At 42.6% G+C, this 16,765-nt stretch overlaps 1 protein-coding gene across 1 annotated transcript in view; it reads left to right on the top strand.

Annotated features, from left to right (window-relative positions):
- The first annotated feature begins 897 nt into the window (after positions 1-897).
- Positions 898-16,765, top strand: part of pdgfab (platelet-derived growth factor alpha polypeptide b) — a 28,267-nt gene continuing 12,399 nt past the window's right edge. Inside the window, exons 1-4 of the mRNA XM_058049783.2 lie at positions 898-1,422; positions 2,070-2,166; positions 10,775-10,924; positions 13,617-13,807. Coding sequence (XP_057905766.2) covers positions 1,360-1,422; positions 2,070-2,166; positions 10,775-10,924; positions 13,617-13,807 — 501 coding nt within the window. The 5' untranslated portion in view covers positions 898-1,359. The remainder of the gene's footprint in view (positions 1,423-2,069; positions 2,167-10,774; positions 10,925-13,616; positions 13,808-16,765) is intronic.

Below are 16,765 nucleotides of genomic sequence, written 5' to 3' on the forward strand. Positions count from 1 at the left end.
TGGTTTAGCGCTCAGACCTCACAGCTAGAAGACCAGGATTCAATTCCACTCTCAGAATTGAACCCCCGTGCATGTGTGGGTTTTCTCCGGGTACTCCGGTTTCCTCTCACATTCCAAAAACATGCTAGGTTAATTAGCGACTCCAAATTGTCCATAGGTATGAATGTGAGTGTGAATGGTTGTTTGTCTATATGTGCCCTGTGATTGGCTGGCTACCAGTCCAGGGTCGCTTGAAGACAGCTGGGATAGGCTCCAGCACACACCGCGACCCTCGTGAGGATAAGCGGTAGAAAATGAATGAATGACAAAATACTTAGAAACCAACTGGCGAGTCGGATTCAAACACCTGGTGGGCAACATGTGGCCCCCGGGCCGTAGTTTGCCCACCCCTGCTTTAGAGGTTTTTTTTTGTTTTTTTTTTACAAAGCAACACTTAATCTCTAAGTGAGTCAGAGCTTTTCTTCCCGTCACATACACTCAATGACAAACAAGGTCTGAACAAGACTGGTTGTCTGATATTTGGGTATTTTCTATGCCGCTTATCCTCACTGGGGATATTTAACTAAACTGTCAATGTGATGATATGACTTTGTGTATAGATATACATCATATAGAGTAGAGTATGCATGTAGGTTCATATATCCTGCATGGATTATTCCATTTGTGCAGGTGTGGCTGACAGAGTGGATTCAGTGGAACCCTTAAGGGCTTCATCCTCTCACTCATGCATACAAAAGGGGTGGTTTTAGTTGAGTGGGGGGGGGTGGTGGTGGTGGGGGGGGGTATGCTCTCGAGTCTCAAGTCAGCCAACCAGCTCCCCTGGTGGAAGAAGACGCACCATCACGGAGACGCGAGTGGGAGGCGCAAACTGCACGGAGCTGCACGCCGCCTCTCTATAACCAGCAGCTCAGACTCTCTCCCACTCCACTCTTCTCTCTCACTCCAACCTCTCCTCTTCCACTCCACTCCACGGACACTCAGCAAGCTCTGGATGCCTCCATGCATGGACAACTTTTTCACTTCTTTTCTGAGGATCTTCTCCACTGGATTATAACTTTTTAGAGACACATTTACAAAAAAAAATTATATATTTTTTTGCGTGTACGTGGGTTTGTGTGACAAGTGCACTTCCCGTCTGCCTTGCTGGGATTGTCCCACTTTGAGGAGTTATGCTGAGCCGCTTCCCTGCAGAGGAGTAACAGGAGTTTTTGCAAGCTTAAACTGGAAGCAGAACCACCACCAGTTACTGGTTTCTCTCCCTGAGGGGATGGTTGAGGGTCCTCGGGGGCCAGGAGCGACTTTGGGGCTCCTCCACGACTGCTTCGTCTCGTTTGGGGTTCAAACCAAATTAAAAGGGAGATGAGAGCCACAATTTGTTACTTCCTGCTGTGGACGTCCTACATGCTTCTGGCCACCGCTGAGGTAAAAAAAAAGTGAATTATCTGAACTTTATTGCAAAGTCACACTTGTGATTTATTCCTGTGGAAGTGGGAGGGGGTCCAAAAGCAGAATTTGGGGGTGCATTGGCAAGCTAACAACACGCTGGGTTATTTTTGGCTTTTGTTGCCTAATTTGTTTGTAGCCTGAGCCAAGCGGGCAAACGTTTGCGTTGGTTGGGCCCAACGCCTTCATGGGAACCGGTAAAAATAGCCCCCCCCCCCTGTAGCCCCCGCACAGCCCACAGTGGAGAGGCACCAGCATGTGCAGGAGCGCAACAAGTGCAAAAAGTACATCAGCAAAGTGCGCACATGTTGCGCGCCGCTGCGGCTGCGTAGCCCTTAAACTGTCATAAACTCCTCAGTTACTGGCGCATAAGGCGCTTTTGCACGCTTTCAATAAACACGTCTTTGCGCTTAATTGAAGACATTGTGCGCAATGTGTTTGGCGCAGTTGGCGCAGTTGCTGTAAAAATAGTTGCAACGCGCCTCCGTGCTTGTTGAAACAAGAGTTTATTAGCAGCCAACAACATTTGCACTAAAACATCACTAACCGCCCCCCCCCCTCTCTCTCTCTTTTTTTTTGCACCCCTCCTCATCCCCCTTCTCCTCATCCTCATCTTCATCGTGAAGGAAGTGCAGTTTCCACAGGAGCTGATAGACAGACTGGCCCACAGTGAAATCCACAGCATCAGCGACCTCCAGCGGCTACTGGATATTGAGTCCGTAGGTAAATTCTGCCTCAAGATACCTCCTTTTTCAAGTATTTATATATATATTGTATTTATTTATAACTCGCTGTATGGGTAATTTTACCAAGTCAGATCAAGAAGGGAAATTTGCTTTAACCCTTGTATTATGTTGGAAAAAAACTACATTGATTATGTTGCGGGTCATTTTGACCCATACTGTGTAAATCCACTCAAAACAGTCAAAAAATCAGGTTAACCAATCACAACTTTATTTTAGATTATATAAACATTTAGAAAAGAGACATACAAAACATTTTTAATACAAACACTATGTTTAAGAACTATTTAGTTAACGTATTTCCCTCTTCACAAACACTTTTTTTCCATTTAACTTGCCCAATTTTCTCAGATTTTCAATGTTAACAGTTTCAGTGTTCTCCACATGATGGACAGAATGTAACTGTATGCTTTCTGCAGATGTAATTCTTGCATTTCACACAAGAGGTACTTGTTTTACTGTCTTCTCGGGAGGGACAGACCTGGCATCTTTTCCGTTTCTTTACACCTGTATCCACTGGATCCATTGCAGATTGGTCAGATGACCTGAGCTTGACCTTTTCAATGACAGCTGCAGCTGCTGGGGATTGAGGTGGCCTGGCTCGCCTCTGGATCTTGGGAGTGACGAGTGCTTTGCCGAGTTCTTCCAGGAAAAGTCGACGTCGATACAATTTGCCGGCATTCCACTGCTGGTTGATTTCAGTCCACAGGACATAGGCATTGTAAGCAGACACGTCCACAATGTTGTAGAAAATCACCAAGGGCCAACGAGCAGTCCTGCGCTGGCAACTGTATGTTGCTGTGACTTTGTCCAGATTGTCAACTCCTCCTTTGGTGGAGTTGTAGTCCAGGATCATTTGTGGCTTCATGTCTTCTCTTGTGCTCAGAGATGCATCTGCATGCATTGTGCTCATGACAAGAACATTCTTGTTTCTCTTTGGGCAGTATGAAACAACTGCTGCTTTCTCAGTGAAAGCAAATATTGAGGAGTGCCGAGGTCTGCCCTTCATCTTCAGAATTTCACTGGGAAGTTCTGGCTTATTTCTTCTGACCGTTCCCAACATAGTCAGCTTTCTCTTTAGAAGTTCATCTCCGAGGCGGTAGGATGTAAAGAAGTTGTCACATGTGATGTTATGACCTTGCAGGCCTTCACTCATCTCCAGCACCACACGCATCCCCTGATTCTTCTCAGACGCTCCTCCACGTAGCTTTCCTGTGTATACTTGCATATTCCATGCGTAGCTAGATTTTGCATCACAGGCTGCCCAAATTTTGATGCCATACTTGGCAGGCTTGTTGGGCATGTACTGTCGGAAAGGACAGCGCCCCCTGAATGAAACAAGGCGCTCATCTACAGTAACATGCGGACCAGGATTGTACAACAAAGGTAGAATTTCAACCCATTTATCCCATACATCTCTGATTGCAGCTAATTTGTCTCTTTCACGTCGACCAGCTCTGGTGTCGCGGTTGTCAAATCGGATCACACGAGATATCATGTGAAATGTCTCCAGAGACATTGTTGCTCGAAAGATTGGCCTCCCATTTTCTTCATTCCATAGACTTGCAGTTGCTTCTCCCTTTGACCTGTACACTCCAGCTAATACCAGAATTCCAATGTAAGCATGCAAGTCAGTCTGATCCAGTGGCTTCCATTTCTCTTGACATACACGCCTCCCCTCCAAGTTGGTCATGTCCAGTATAATCCTCTCTATTGGTGGGGATATGAAGAGCTGAAATGCTGATTGAATGTCATCAACTCGTGTGACAGCAAATCTTGTAGGACCAGGAGTCATTTTGATGATATTGGAAGATGACAGTCTGCCTTGGCTGTGGTGTGGTGATGTTGACCATTTTACATTACCATCTTTAGATGCCCATGTCTCCTCTGTGGATGATGATTGCTGCATTCCTTGGTTTTCATCTGATGGAGCAGACTCGTCCTCTGAATCCTCCTCATCACAGGAAAATTGATAATCTGGATCATCAATAACATTGTCCTCAGCCTCTGAAAGATCCTCTGTCTCTGAAATATCTTCCTCTGCATCACTATCACTATTCAATATCTGTGAAGTTTCTTCCGCTGTAAACCTTCTGGAGCTCATTTTTGGTGTGCATCTCAAAGAGATGACAAGAGAACAGTGAAAAGGACAAGGGAGAGAAAGTTCCTCCTCTACACACACCTGGGTCTCTGGGTCCGAATGGCTCTTCAAAGGCAAAGTACATCAAAGAGATGTTTTTTTCTGGATCTGAACAGCTATATACCCACATTAAAGTGTCTGGGTCAAAATGACCCGCAACATCATCTTTGTATACAAACTCAGCACAGACATACCACGACACCTCAGAGTGTCCAAATTTTACACACCAGTTCATGACCCTAGATGAGGAAAAGTCACAAAATTTCATGAAAAAAAATAAAGGATAACCAGTACTTTTGTCAACACAAAAACTGAAATGGGTCAAATTGACCCGTAACATAATACAAGGGTTAAAAAAAATGTCCAACTAATGAAATTTCGTGCCACAATATATAACAATGCAGTGCAAAATTCACAGCATTTCCTTGTAAGCATATCATAGCAGGTTCCCTTATGCCATCCCATACACATATGCCCCCTAGTGGCTACTATGAGCAGCATACATTATGGCATCGCCGTCATTCACTTTGATATTACGTTTCAATTCTTAAAAATCGTTAGGATGCCGAATAAATGAGCATGATCACCATTGTTCCTTCAGATATGCGATTAAAAAAAATCCATTAAGTGGTGTTCAAGTACTGGTGTTGGATTCTCAGCATCAGAATTATAATTTGACAATAAATGTGATGATAATTTTTCATGTTAAAGTCGACGCTTGCCAACAAACTAGCGCTAGTATGAATGGTGGTCTCTCAGCATTCACGCAACAAATATGTTCAGTGCACAAACTACCATTCACACAACAAATATGTTCAGCGCATAGACTAGCGCTAATGTGAATGGTGATCTCTCAGCATTCACACAACAAATATGTTCAGTGCACAAACTAGCGCTAATGTGAATGGTGGTCTCTCAGCATTCACATAACAAATATGTTCAGTGCACAAACTAGTGCTATTGTGAATGGTGGTCTCTCAGCATTCACGCAACAAATATGTTCAGTGCACAAACTAGCACTAGTATGAATGGTGGTCTCTCAGCATTCACGCAACAAATATGTTAAGTGCACAAACTAGCACTAGTATGAATGGTGGTCTCTCAGCATTCACGCAACAAATATGTTCAGTGCACAAACTAGCACTAGTATGAATGGTGGTCTCTCAGCATTCACACAACAAATATGTTCAGTGCACAAACTAGTGCTATTGTGAATGGTGGTCTCTCAGCATTCACGCAACAAATATGTTCAGTGCACAAACTAGCGCTAGTATGAATGGTGGTCTCTCAGCATTCGCACAACAAATATGTTCAGTGCACAAACTAGCGCTAGTATGAATGATAGTCTCTCAGCAGTCACACAACAAATATGTTCAGTGCACAAACTAGCGCTAGTATGAATGATAGTCTCTCAGCAGTCACACAACAAATATGTTCAGTGCACAAACTAGTGCTAGTATGAATGATAGTCTCTCAGCATGCACGCAAATATTTTGAATGCACCACATAGCGTTAGTGTGAATGCTAATCTTTGCAGAATTCACACAATAAATATTTAGCATGCACATCATATCCTTAACATGCATACCAATATTTTTAGTACTAACATTCATACAATATTTATTTTTGGCATGCTAAAAGATGAGCATCGGCACTGTAATTACTGTATTCTTGGTGTTAGTGTGAATGTTTGTCTCTCAGCATTCCCACCGGACTTGAACATTGCATAGTTGTGAGGCAGCGTAGTGAAGCGGTGTTGTTGCTTTGGCACACACACACACACACACACACACACCCTTCATGCTCTCCTGGAATCAAGTGCACAGGGCATCTCCACGGTAACGCCACTGGACAGGAAATAACTGTGCACCCAGGGAACTCTTGGAGACGGCACACAGCCGTGTCATGCGTGATGAAACAATCACCATCAACACGACTATGTATGTTTGGGGGGGTTTCCTTCAGGAATATCATGTTAGCTGCTGTTACTGCGCTAACTTTGATTCATATTCCGTAAACAGGGAGAAAGAATCCAAATGATTCATTTCACGCCTGCACCCCACAACGGTGGCCGCGGCGTTCTAATGTATGCATGGAGAACCCGGAATAGACCCCCTAAAGGGGGCTCTAGCATGAGAAGAAGTGTTTATAATTGAATTAACATGTCTGGCTTCAAACGGAGGAATGTCTCTCAGGGTAACAGTAGTAGGCTGATTATTATTACGAGGACATAAATCTGTCTGAGGGCCAGCTCGGCAGCCCTGGCAAGCCCATTAAAAGATTTTTGACGCCAGCCTGAGGGGTATTTTCAGAGCTTTTGTTGCAAATGTCCGAGACTTTTCAAAGCTGCTCGTTGGTCGGACTGTACATGCGAAGCAGGCCGGAGCTGCAATCTATTTTGGGGATGTGGGAGATGTGACAAAAAGTGTGACAGAAATAATGTGGGAACTGTCGCTGGTAGAATGACTTCCATGAATCAGCCTCTTAAAGATGTTTGGATTATTGGCAAAGGCCTCCAAAAGTAGGAGGGGGGGCACTCATGGATGCTGGCTGGATTTTTGGTTTTTGGCTTCCGTAGAGGACACGGAAAGACAAGGGATCGGTTGTTGGTAGAGATGGGACTTGGTATTCCTGCTAAAAAATGAGCTAGTTATTGTTGTGCAACCAACCTTTCTGACCCTGGAAAGACATGAAAACTACATTTCCGTACATCGTCACCTCTGTCAGATACAAGCTTTAATAACAGTTCCAAGCAGCGCTTAAAATAACAAATTAAACTAACCACGACACGCACATGCATGCAATGTAGATGTGTCCTATAATTACTGCAATGAAGTTACCCCGCCTGTTATTGAATCATTGTCACCTTTCACATAATATAAACAAACAAAGACGAATAATCCACGGTAAAACTGCATCATCAAGTGAGGAGGTCTGAATTGCTTCAAGGCGTATTGATCCACCCACATTTTAATCAGAGGTGTGGCGGCATAGCCAAATAAATCCACAGAAATGGAACATTATGGTGGCTCAAAGTCCCCCTTTTTTTTGCAAAATAGACTTTTCAATTGATCTTGTGTCCATTCATCGAGTAATCAGTCAGACCCTGGACCAGGGGGCGTCAAAGGGGCTACGGGGCATCATCACAGTTTTGCCTGAAATTGCCGAAATCGTGGGGGGTGCTGGAGCCTATCCCAGCTGTCTTGGTAATGGCAATAGTAATGGTTTTATTTCATTTGAACATGCATCAGATTACAATTGAATGCATCCCATAATCAGTTCACAGTTCCACATGTCCAAAAGGAGTAGGAAGAAGCAAAGCTTATTAAATCCTACCCCTCCATCTGGTACTTTTACAATCAGTAACTGTTACATTTGTTCACTTCCTGCTTTCCATAACACAGTTTACTTTTACAATCAGTAACTGTTTCATTTGTTCACTTCCTGCTTTCCATAATATAGTTTAAGTTTTTTTTATAATGTACCTCGTACTTCGGTATTTGTCTTGATAAGCAGAAAATTATTGGTATCAGTTTGAAAAAAAGCTACTAAAAATGATTAATCAAATACCAAAATAGTTAATTAATTAGATATTCAATCAATAATGGATTAATCAATGAATTGTTGCAGCCTAGGAGTCTCTTAATGAGCACTAAATTTGGGGGGACAAAAATTATTTCACTTGTTTGCAGGTTTTTCGTGGATGAAAAAATATCTTTCTTACTTGTGGACATGATACCGCCTCTTAAAAAACAAAAACAAAAAGGCTTTGCTACATGTCATGTCTAAAAATAAAAATAAAAATAAAAATAAAAATAAAAATAAAAATAAAAATAAAAATAAAAATAAAAATAAAAATAAAAATAAAAATAAAAATAAAAATAAAAATAAAAATAAAAATTCTATCCATCTATCTATCCATCAGTGAGCATGGTGTTAGCATCATAGCTCACATCGCTAAGCTAGCATTACCCCCCTCTAGTTAACAGAGTGATTAACAAGTCGTAAAAAGTCTTTTCTGTCTCGGCGTTTGCTAACATGTTTCCGCTACTTCCACTCCGCCATCGACTGTTTCCCCTGCAAGCCTGCTGACAATCTGATGGACAAATATTCTCCCTTGGAAAAAAAAAAAAAAAAAAAAAAGAAAAGCCAACAGAGATCTCTTTCTGCGCTGCTGAAAAATGGACTACACGGTTTATAAAAGGACGTCTTTATGTTCTCCCTCCGCTGGTGCCGTGGCTCTGACACAAAGTGTCCCTCCTCCTGACAGGAGGCGAGCGAGCGGAGGCACCCTGGGAGCTTTTGGCCGGTGACCCGTGGTGTTTAAAAGGTTGTTAGGAAGGAAAATCATGCGGCTAAATGACAAGCAGAGCGTGTGAGCTTGTGAGCGCATACGCCGAGTATAAGACGCTTTCCTCTCTGTGCATCGGCGTCACTTTCCACAGACAATGAATGTGGTGTATTAACGCAGGAAATCCCTTCAAGTGGGATTTGGTGGTGAGAGCACACAAGGCGTCGGATGAGAGCCACATATCTGGCCTGTGGCGATGCTTTTGTTGTGCGGGTGTACGCTATAGGTCGGAACACGCATGAGGAGTTTATGTAGTGCCGGGAGTTTACATGAAGCCAGCAGGTGTGAGCGCCGGACTCCACCCACTGCGCAAACATTCAGACTCTGCTCTTTTCGGGAAAGGCCGGGGTTGACTTTATTATTTTATTACCAGTCTGCTGTAATATTGAGGGTGGAGACCAAAACAAGCTTTATCAGATGAGAGCGAGCGAGAGAGAGAGAGAAATAGCTGAGCCGAGAAAAACACGTCGTTCATAGTAGCCTGAAGTCATCACAAAGGTAAACATTTAGGGCGAAATGAGAGACACGACGGCGTTAATTAAGCGCACGGATAATGGTGACCGAGTACCCGCCTGCTCGTTTTGCTGAGTCGCTAGGAAGGTTCAGCCAAACGACGACAAAGTGTTCACTTCAACGAACCCTTTCAGGAAGTAGCGGTTAGCTTGTCTACGCTCAAGCGACAAGTGTTGAAAAAATACCAGGTATTTTTCCATGTGGATGAAAAAGGAGCTATGATGCTAACACCATGCTCACTTGATGGATAGATGGCAGAGCTTTTATTTTTAAGACGTGTAGGGAAGCCTTTTTGGTTTTGGTTTTTTAGAGGCGGTATCATGTCCACAAGTAAGAAGGATATTTTTTCATGCATGAAAAACCTGCAAACAAGTGAAATAATCCCCCCCCCCCAAATTTAGTGCTCATAAAGAGACTCCCAGGCCGCAACAATTCATTGATTAATCGATTATTGATTGAATATCCAATTAGTTAACGATTTTGGTATTTGATTAATCATTTTTAGTAGCTTTTTTTCAAGCTGATACCAATAATTTTCTGCTTATTAAGACAAATAACGGGATGCACGGTGGTCGAGTGGTTAGCGTGGAGACCAGGGTTCAATTCCACCCTCGGCCATCTCTGTGTGGAGTTTGCATGTTCTCCCCGTGCATGCATGGTTTTTCTCCGGGAATTCCGATTTCCTCCCACATTCCAAAAACATGCTAGGTTAATTGTGGTTAACACGCAGGCCTCACAGCTAGGAGACCCGAGTTCAATTCCACCCTCCGGGTACTCTGGTTTCCTCCCACATTCCAAAAACATTTTTTTTTAAATCAGCAATTTTACAAAAATAATACTATTAAGAGGGATGCACGGTAGTTGAGTGGTTAGGAAGCAGGCCTCACAGCTAGGAGACCCGAGTTCAATTCCACCCTCCTGGGACTCCGGTTTCCTCTCACATTCCATAAACATAAAAAAAATCTGCAATTAAAAAATAATATTAATAAATAATAATATTAATAAAAAAAAAAATAGCTGCACGGTGCATGAATGGTTAGCATCCAGGCCTCACAGCTAGGCTAGAGACCCGAGTTCAATTCCACCCTCCTGGGACTCCGGTTTCCTCCCATATTCCAAAAACATGCCTGGTTAATTGTCGACTCCAAATTGTCCATAGGTATGAATGTGATTGTGAATGGTTGTTTGTCTATATGTGCCCTGTGATTGGCTGGCCACCAGTCCAGGGTGTACCCCGCCTCTTGCCCCAAGACAGCTGGGATGGCGGCCATGTTTTGTAACCGGTTTTGCTCAAATTGTCCACACATGTAGTTGTGTGTCCCCTAATGATGCGTACCCAATTTGGTGGTGATTCGGCTGAACCCCCCTTAAAGTGTACAGTATGTTGATCATTGTGAGTATAAAAGTCTCTACTTCCCAGCAGTCTTGAATGCAGCATAAAATTCCCATTCTGACAATTTGGTACAAATAACAGTTTTTCTTTGCCATGCATGATACACTGGCCCAAAAAGAAGAACCTGAACAACTGGGATTGAGGGTCAGCAGTGAGCCGCTATTAACGTGACTGCCTTCTGTTTTGACGAGGTACGGGAAACGATGTTATCGAGAGGCCCAAGCATCACAAACACCACAACAACAACAACCATCACCATCCCAAGAACTACTCCCATCACCCTGGTCACTACAGCGACCTGAAGAGCTCGCAGCTACACAGTCGCCGCAAGAGGAGCATCGGTAAGGCTGCTTAGTATTACTACTAGTAGTAGTAGTAGTAGCTAATAGTATTCCTCCAATGTGTACAACTTTTAGGATGGTTAAGCATTCTTCATTTGGTTAGAATCCACATTTCTAATGGTATAGAAATAGATCCTTTCATCCGCATTGGATCCAAATGGGGTCTTTTACATGCATGTAAAAGGGAAATCAAATGTATTGAATATGTCACAAATAATAATACGATCAGGTTATTGATTGTTTGTTTTTTTCATTTTGTAGATTTGGATTCAATTCTATTCATATTGTATATCTTAATACAATAAAATTTGAAATATTATAATTATAATAATTATATACATATTTTTTAAATGCTATTTTATTTAAATTGTGGTTATATTATTTTATAATTTATTATTATTATTATTATATATGTATGTATATTTAATATATTTTATTTAAATTTTATTTTATTTTAATTGTGGGTATATTATTTTATTATTTATTACTATTATTATATATGTATGTATATTAATTTATTTTATTTAAATTTGATTTATTTAAAATTTATTATTTGTTTTATTATTATTTATTTAATACTTTATTATTATTTATTTTATTATTATGTAAATTATCTTTATTTTATTATTATTATGTTATCATTTATTATTAATTTAATCTTTTATAATATTATTATTTACAACATCTATTTTTTTTAATTGAAATGTTTATTATTTTTAGTATAAACTGCAAATACATATTAAATATTGTTTTACATTGATGTTACTTGTTTTTATGAATTTTTATTTTTTATTTTTTTGGACCGAATTCAGTGACGCCATACACTTAATCTTCATAAGCGTGTTAATAACAGAAGCAGGTGAAACTTAGCACTCATTTCCAACTAAGCTAATATTTAGTGGCTTTTCCACGCCGCCTTAATGAAGCAGTACACGTAGTATTTATGCTTTCATGTGCTGGTGCGTGAGGATGCACTTTTGGATTGTCCGGAGGGCTTCCAAGATTCGAGACACGCGTCAGGAGAGGAATATGTCCTTGAGTGTGGAAATTCCAGACATTCAGGCTTCAAGTTGCAACTCGCCTGGTGTTCTGTCAGATTTCTTCATAAAATGCCATGCTCTATGATATCTGATCGTGGTGCGGAGAGTGCCATGGAGTGTGTGTGTGTGTGTATTCCTGACGGCACAGTACTTGAAAGGAATATAGCGTTAGGTCATATTTCATTGACATGCTTTATAAGTGCATGGAGTATATGTTGGAAGTAGTCCAAATAGATCTTCAGATGTCTTTCCTTCACTTGAGCACGGGGGTTTTCAAAGTGTAGCAGCGTGAGCCTCGCCTGATTGGAAGACAGAGTATAGCTGGGGCTTCCCAGCTTTTTATCTTTAAAAAAAAATTTTTTTTTTACACTTTTCTGTTCACTGTCTTATCGTTCCTCAAAAAGATTTTCTGTTGCCTTCCAGGGAAGGTCGGACTTTTTTGCAGCACATCGTGACAATTTTTCCATCGTCCACAATGTGCGTCACAAACTCACACATCTTGTTTTTGTGCATTCTAAAGATATAAAAACAGCTAAAAAGACACAGCTAATTAATGCACCTAGCATCAATAACAAAAAGACAGCAGCAGTGGCGGCAGCTATTTCCATTAGCGGCCTGAGGCATTGTGAGCGGAATTAGTCGCTAACCGGCTAGTAGCTAGCCACTGTGATGTGTCAAGGTGTCACTACACCAGTAACGTAGTTCTTGGGTGTAAAAATGTTGCTGTAGCTTGGCTAATATGTAGCTTGCATAATGGAAATGGAGCCTTGTTGCTGCTTTTTGGAGGCTTTATGGGTGCGCCCCCATTATGTGCATTTTTAGCTGCTTTTTTTAGCTGTTTTTGTATCTTTAGAACATTCGGGACGTGTGTTCATGTCTCACATGTTCATACTGTTACAAATTTATGATCATAAAATTGCAATGTTTTAAATATGGCTTTTTTCTTTTAATAGTTTGACTTATTTTTCCATTTCTGCTCAGGTTTTTTTTTTAAATTTCAACTATTTTATTTATATTTTATATTTTCATATATATTTATATATTTTTTATTCATCATTTTATAATTTTATAATTTTATAATTTTATAATTTTATAATTTTATAATTTTATAATTTTATAATTTTATAATTGTATAATTGTATAATTGTATAATTTTATAATTGTATAATTTTATAATTTTATAATTTTATAATTTTATAATTTTATAATTTTATAATTTTATAATTTTATAATTTTATAATTTATATTTTGACTTTTGTAATATAACTTTTTCCATGCCCTAAATTTTCCCCCAAATTCATTGTTTTGTATAATATTACAGTTTTAAATAGCATCTTTCTTCAGTATTTCAACTGTATGCTACTAAAATGATATTATTAATCCTCATAATATTGCGATTTTAGTCCATAAGGTGTACCTGATAAGCATTAGAGGTGTTTTGTGAATAGCGATGTTGGGCGTGATCGGAGGTGAGCGAGTGAGTCAGGGAATAATAGCTGCAGCAAAGGAATGCAACAAGCAGCTGGGAGTGAATGCGCACATTACAGCACGATATCAGCACGATATCAGCACAATATCAGCATACACTGGAACTATTTCATAGCCAAGGCTCAATTGACTCAATTAGCTCCGCCCTCTCCCCTTCCCCGCAGTCGAGGAGGCGGTCCCGGCGGTGTGCAAGACGCGAACGGTGATCTACGAGATCCCCAGGAGCCAGGTGGATCCCACGTCGGCAAACTTCCTGATATGGCCGCCCTGTGTGGAGGTGAAGCGCTGCACGGGTTGCTGCAACACCAGCAACATGCGCTGCCAGCCGTCCCGCAAGCACCACCGCACCGTTAAGGTAAACACACATTCATCCACTTCCTGTTGTCCTTGTCATTGTATATGCCGCAACAATTTCGCTCTCAGGAGGTAAGTAAATGACCACATACCGAGTGGTCAGTGGCGTCGGCGGCGTCGACGGCAGTAACACCCCACCGCCCCTCCCCCGGTCCTCATACGTCTTCCATTACAGCCGCTTTCACTACTTCATCACTCAGTCCTGTGCTTGGACACGGGCCAGTGTGCCAAAGCTAGGGCCGTAGCAAAGGGGGTGGGGGTTGTCGGCACTTGTCAGTCAGGGCGGGGTGGGCGGCCCCGTAGGGGTGCTCCAAATAGATACAAGACCACCCGTGTGAAAAATGTCTGCCGTTTGACCCGGTTTCTTTGGTACACAATGGGGAAAATGAACTGTCCATCCATCCATCCATGTTCTCTCACTCACTCGGGGTCCAGGTCATGGGGGCGGCATTCTCAGTAGGGAAGCCCAGACTTCCCGACCACCTCTTCCAGTTCCACCTCAGAGATATGATACCTCGGTTCTGCCCACAACACCCCACCAGGGAGTTGTCTGGGAGAAAATGAATGTTTTTGCAACAACATGTTCTGAACTCCTGTTTCCATCCATCATCTACCGCTTATCTGAGGTAGGGTCATGGGGGCAGCAGCTTAAGCAGGCAAGCCCAGACTTCCCAGACTCCCCGGCCCCTTCATCCAGCTCCTCCCGGTGGGTTCCTGATGCTCGGAGTCCATTGGGCCGGTGCCAGGTCGCACCAATGCTATTTGCTGTGGCGCCTAGTGTCGCCAATAAGGTGCCTAGTGGCATGCAGTTGCTCAAAGTGGCTCGTGGTGGCCCGTTACAGCGGCAAAAATTGAGTTTGGCAGCAAGAAAATTCTAAAATGTTTAAAATTTTCGTCACGCCACTTGCATCAAGCAATCAGCGCGAAGTGTTGACTAAGTGGAAAACAAAATGTAAACAAACAATCCGCCGGAATGTAATTCGCTTCGAGTCCACTGGGTCGGTGCCCAGTACACCAAAGTACAACAATGAGTCTCGCACACAATAAAACTAAAATAAAGTAAAATTATTCAAACAACATGCATGCTAGGTTAATTGGCGACTCCAAATTGTCCATAGGTATGAATGTGAGTGTGAATGGTTGTTTGTCTATATGTGCCCTGTGATTGGCTGGCCACCAGTCCAGGGTGTACCCCGCCTCTCGCCTATAGACAGCTGGGATAGGCTCCAGCACCCCCGCGACCCTTGTGAAGAAAAGCGGTAGAAAATGAATAAATGCCTAGCGAACATTAATTCGGCGCCACTATGTGCCAATCACATAATCTTTGGCGTGAACTGGTACCAACTGGCACCGGCCCAGTGGACTCCTAGCCTTGGTCACTCGCTTGTACTCGCCATCTTGTCCTTTTGATCACTGCATCGAATGTGGCGAAGCTTTCAATTTAGCGGATCTACGTTCCTACCTACGATCTAAAATGTCAACATGTATTCCAAATGCCCATCCATGTTCTTGAGTATGTCCAGTTCTTGTTGGAAGGCCCTGTGATAAAAGAGGGAGGGACTCCGAAAGGGGGGGTTGCAGTTCCCAGAAGTTTCTTTTGGTCGCTACAAACACGTCCTCCTGCTCAGCATCAGGAAGTCAAAAGCCTGTTCTATTTACACATCCCTCTTGGTGGAGGTATGGCAGCTATGGGCTCTGTTTTTGGGAGACAACTGTGGGATAAACAGGACCGACGGGGAAGAGTCTACACTCGATTGTCTCGTCTGAGTTGGAAAGAGACAACTCTGTCCTCGAGTCTGTGCATGGGTTCACTGGGCGCGACCTAGACGCGACCTGATCCGGTCTCATCAGGTTTTTTTTTATGGGCAGAAATGCTGAGTCACATTGAAGCAAGACCAGCTGTCTGCGTCCAAACCCGTCTGTCTCTCTGGGAGTGAGCGTGTGGTCAATGGGACCTCTGTCTGCCGCCACCGAGACAAGGACCGAGACTCGACTCAGACCGGAATGCCGCGATTCTTGGGAAAAACTAGCACACTCCAGGATGGGCCGACGGGGTCCATCCACAGGAGACAGTGACTGTGTTCGAAACCGCATACTTACTACTACATAGTACTTCCATGCCCATACTAGCCACAGTCCATACTGCATACCCAATCCATCAGACAGTATGCAGTATTTACACAACAGCGTACTACATGATAACCCACAATGCATTGCGATCCTACCCGAGCCGAAATCGAAAACTCTTTAAATACATCACTTTATTGAATTTTTTTTTTAAATCAAGCGAGAAATTGCCATTTAGATCCCGAGTATGCCATTTATTTATCCAAATACCAACTCTTTACAATTTAGTTCGGACGAATTCGGCTAAATTTAAGCTAGCCAAAGTGAGCAACGCAATTTCTACCGCTTATCCTCACGATTGTCGCAGGGTGTGCTGGAGCCTATCTCAGTTGTCTTCGGACGAGAAGCGGAGTACACCCTGGACTGGTGGCCAGCCAATAACAGGGCACATATAGTCAAACAACCATTCACACTCACATTCATACCTATGGACAATTTGGAGTCGTTAATTAACCTAGCATGTTTTTGGAATGTGGGAGGAAACCGGAGTACCCAGAGAAAACCCAGAGATGGCCAAGGGTGGAATTGAACTCGGGTCTCCTAGCTGTGAGGCCTGCATGCTAACCACTTGTACAACGTGCAGCCCGGTTTAAGTTACATTCATTCATGCATTCTTTGGGCGAGAGGCGGGGTACACCCTGGACTGGTGGCCAGCCAATCACAGGGCACATATAGTCAAACAACCATTCACACTCACATTCATACCTATGGATAATTTGGAGTCGTTAAGTAACCTAACATGTTTTTGGAATGTGGGAGGAAACCGGAGTACCCGGATTGAACTCGGGTCTCCTCGCTGTGAGGTCTGCGCGCTAACCACTCGACCGCCGTG

Source organism: Doryrhamphus excisus, linkage group LG16, assembly GCF_037039965.1.
Source record: "Doryrhamphus excisus strain RoL-2023G ecotype Guam linkage group LG16, RoL_Dexc_Guam_v1.1, whole genome shotgun sequence".
In the NCBI taxonomy this organism is placed as follows: Eukaryota; Metazoa; Chordata; class Actinopteri; order Syngnathiformes; family Syngnathidae; genus Doryrhamphus; species Doryrhamphus excisus.